Source organism: Hevea brasiliensis, chromosome 6 (genome assembly GCF_030052815.1).
Source record: "Hevea brasiliensis isolate MT/VB/25A 57/8 chromosome 6, ASM3005281v1, whole genome shotgun sequence".
Lineage (NCBI taxonomy): Eukaryota > Viridiplantae > Streptophyta > Magnoliopsida > Malpighiales > Euphorbiaceae > Hevea > Hevea brasiliensis.
In genome coordinates, this window is record NC_079498.1 from 28,766,343 (window position 1) to 28,770,417 (window position 4,075).

General features: G+C 40.3%; 1 protein-coding gene across 1 annotated transcript; it reads right to left on the reverse strand.

Annotated features, from left to right (window-relative positions):
- Positions 1-1,862: 1,862 nt before the first annotated feature.
- Positions 1,863-2,318, reverse strand: LOC131180627 (uncharacterized). The gene has a single exon (XM_058147977.1). It carries the CDS (start codon positions 2,316-2,318, stop codon positions 1,863-1,865), a length of 456 nt encoding a protein of 151 aa, XP_058003960.1.
- Positions 2,319-4,075: the final 1,757 nt, after the last annotated feature.

Consider the following 4,075-nt stretch of genomic DNA (forward strand, 5'->3'; position numbering starts at 1 on the left):
CTCTAACTTTTGCCTAAGTGGCCCTTCCGGGTTTTCCACCTAGCAAGCTCCTTTTTTTTTTCGTTTTTTTTTTTTTTTGAAATTAGACAATTACCAGGACATTCATATCAAGCATCTATCTTGTCATGCTCAGAAGACATAGATTAAATCAAAACAATGCAGTTCAATTACTTAATCATTTGATGTATCCCTCAAGACACAAACATTCACGATCATAATTAAATAAAACCCATTCCTAGTCAATGCAATAAAAATTTCTTTATTTATTCAGGTACACCATTACTCCCTCTTACATTTAGTTTTGCTAAATTTCTAACCTTTCAAAGTTAGAAATAAGCTTTATAACCTGTCGAATGGCCTTTTTAGGTTTTCCATCCAAATCTTCTCTCATCTCTCCTTTTGCCTAGACTGACTTTTGCAGGTCTTCAATCTAGCATTTTTTTTTTCTTTTCTTTTTTTTTTCTTTGACCCTTACTTTTGCCTAGACCGTCTTTTGTAAGTTTACAGCCTAGCGGACCTATCTCACACAAAGTACCGTTTGAGCTTGTCTAAGTTGACTGGTTCTTGAAATTCATTCCCATCCAGGTCTGATATTCTTACAGCACCTCCTGACAAGATCTTTTTGACTATGTATGGACCATCCCAGTTTGGCTTAAACTTTCCTCTTGGATCAAAAGGGATGGGCCGAGCTTATTTCAAGACCATGTCTCCCTCTTTGATCTTTCTTGGCTTCACCTTCTTATTAAAGGCTCTTGCTATCTTCCTTTGATAAGCCTGCATATGATACAAGGCTCGCATCCTCTTCTCATCAATCAAAGCTAGTTCTTCATATCTTTTCTGGGCCCACTCATTTTCCGAAATCTTAGCTTCTAATATCACTCTCAAGGATTTGACCTCTAGCTCAATGGGTAGCACTGCTTTAGTCCCATACACTAAAGAGAATGGAGTTGCCCCTGTGGATGTTCTTGTAGTAGTGCGATAACCCCAAAGAGCATAAGGGAGTTTCTCAGGCCAATCCTTATAGGTTTCAACCATTTTTCTCAGAATGGTTTTCACATTCTTATTTGCTGCTTCTACTGCTCCATTAGTCTGCGGCCTGTATGGGGAGGACTTGTGATGCTTAATCTTGAATTCGGTAATTAATTCTAAGAAATCACCTTTGAACTGGCTGCCGTTATCTGATACTATCTCATGGGGTACCTCAAACCTGCAAATCAAGTTCTTTCGAACAAACTTGCTTATCTGCTTGGCCCCTACTACTTTATAAGATTCAGCTTCAACCCACTTGGTGAAATAGTCAATTGCCACAATGATAAATCTATGGCCATTAGAAGCCGTGGGAGAAATCTTCCCAATAATGTTTATGCCCCATATTGAGAATGGCCACGGTGAAGTCATACTGTAGAGTTCACTGGACGGTAGGTGATTCAAATTCCCATGGATTTGGCACTCATGACATCTTTTCACAAATTTAGCGCAGTCAGTATCCATGGTAGACCAGTAATAGCCCAATCTTAAAATTTTGCCCGCTAATACCCTTTCGTTCATGTGAGGACCACACACTCCTGCATGTACTTCCTCCATTATCTGCTCAGACTGCTTTTTTATCACACACAAGAGCAATAGTCCTTCGAAGAACCTTTTGTAGAGTTGCCCCCCAGCCAAAGTGAACTGAGTGGCTAATCTACGAATTGTAGCTCTATCCCTACTATTGGCTGACTGTGGGTATTCTCTTACCTCTAAATATCTTCTTATGTCCTCATACCATTTCATCTCATCTTCTAGATCTAAATGTGCTATTATTAACCCTTCATAGCATGGGATTCTACTCCTCATCAGGATAATCGGTGGGTCAACCTTGATCACCCTTCTCCCATAAGGATGCCAACGTGGCTAGAGCATCGACCATGCAGTTCTCGAGCTCTAGGCATGTGCTTCATTGTCACTTCCTCAAAGCTAAATAATAGTTTCTTAGCATACTCCAGGTATGGCCTCAACTTTTCTTCTTTCAATTCCCATTCACCTTTAATATGGGAAACTACTAGCATTGAATCTCCAAACACCTCAACTTTTTTAGCCCCAACAGCTATCAATGCCTCTAGGCCATAAATGCAAGCCTCATATTCTGCAATATTATTAGTGGTTGGGAAACATAGCCTTTTTGACATTAACAATTGTTCTCCATTCGGTGCTTCCAAAACTACCCCTATACCGGCTCCGCTCTTATTCATAGCCCCATCAAAGTACATTTTCCATGGCTGGACCTCTACTAGCTTGAGACTCTCATCAGGAAGGCTGTTTGACTTCTTCCTCTTCATTAACTGGATTTCGGAAAGAAATTCGCCACTACACGCCCTTTGATGGTTTTTGAGTCTCATACACAATATCAAATTCGAAAGATGGGACCAACCATTTGGCCAATTTTCCAAATAGCGTCGGTACTTCAAATAGGTACTTTAAAGGATCCATGCGGGATACTACAATAACTAGATGGCTCTGAAAGTAGTGCCTTAACTTCTTAGTTGCCCATACTACTGACCAGACGGGTTTTTCTATTAGTGAATAATTCTCCTCATAAGCAAGGAGTTTCTTCTTGATGTAATAGATGGCTCTCTCCAGTTCTCTACTTCTTGTGCAAACATTGCCCCCAGGGCCATGTTTTCCACTGATAGGTAGAGGATTAGAGGGATGTTAGGGATGGGTGGTGAAAAAATTGGTGGATTGCTCAGGTACTGCTTTATCTTTTCAAATGCCTCTTGACATTGCTCATTCCACACCACTGGCTGATTCTTTCTTAGTAGCTTAAAAATTGGTTCACAAGTAGTTGTGAGCCTAGCTATGAACCTACTGATGTACTGTAATTTTCCTAAGAAACCTCTAATCTCTTTTTATGTTCTCGGGGCTGGCATCTCCTGGATTGCCTTCACCTTATCTGGGTCAACCTCAATCCCTTTTCTACTGATCATATGCCCTAACAGCTTGCCTGAAGTGACCCCAAACACACACTTGCTAGGGTTCAGTCTCAATTTATACTTGATGACCCTCTGAAAGAACTTCTCTAATGCCTCAAAATGTCTCTCCCTAGTTGGGGATTTTACTACCATGTCATCCACATATACTTCAACTTCTTTGTGCATCATGTCATGAAATAACATAGTAGCCATTCTCTGATAAGTCGCACCAGCATTTTTTAGCCCAAAAGGCATGACCTTATAACAATAAGTTCCCCATTCAGTGATAAAAGCTGTCTTTGCTTTATCTATCAAATCCATAAGGATCTGATTATATCCCGAAAAACCATCCATGAAGGAGTACATGGCCATGCAAGCAGCACTGTCAATAAGCACATCGATGTGAGGCAATGGGAAATCATCCTTAGGAGTAGCCTTATTCAGGTCCCTATAATCTACACACATCCGAACTCGCCCATCCTTCTTGGGGACTGGCACAATGTTGGCTAACCACTCGGGATACTCAATTACTTCAATGAAATCAGCCTCAATGAGCTTTTTCACCTCTTGAGCTATCTTTTCTTCCCATTCCGGCCTAAGGCGACGCTTCTTTTGTTTTACTGGCCTCATGTTAGGGTCTGTGGGGATCTTGTGTTGCACTATGTCTCGATCAATTCCCGGCATATCTTTATAAGACCAGGCAAATGCTTCTTGGTACTTTATTAATAAGGCTATAAATTTATCTCTTTCTTTTTGGGTTAAATCTTCAGCTAACTTAATGTCTTTAGGATCATCTGGTGTACCCAAATTAATAGAGATTGATTTTAATGCATTAACAGAAACAGATTCTAAATGATTATGAATGCCATGCGTGTAGCCATTAGGATGAACATCAAACAAGTAAGCAAAAGGACTAGTCATATTATTTATTTTTGCCTCAAAATTGTCATCAAGTACATCAGAAATAACAATATCAGTATCACTACTGTGAGCATTACAAAAGACAGACTCAAACTTAGGGGTGTAGGTCCAAGTGCTTGGCTTCCATGTAGACCTTAACTTGATGGCATTGACCTCTTGTTCTAATTCCTCAACATGCGGCAGCTCCTGGTCATCAGTCCATG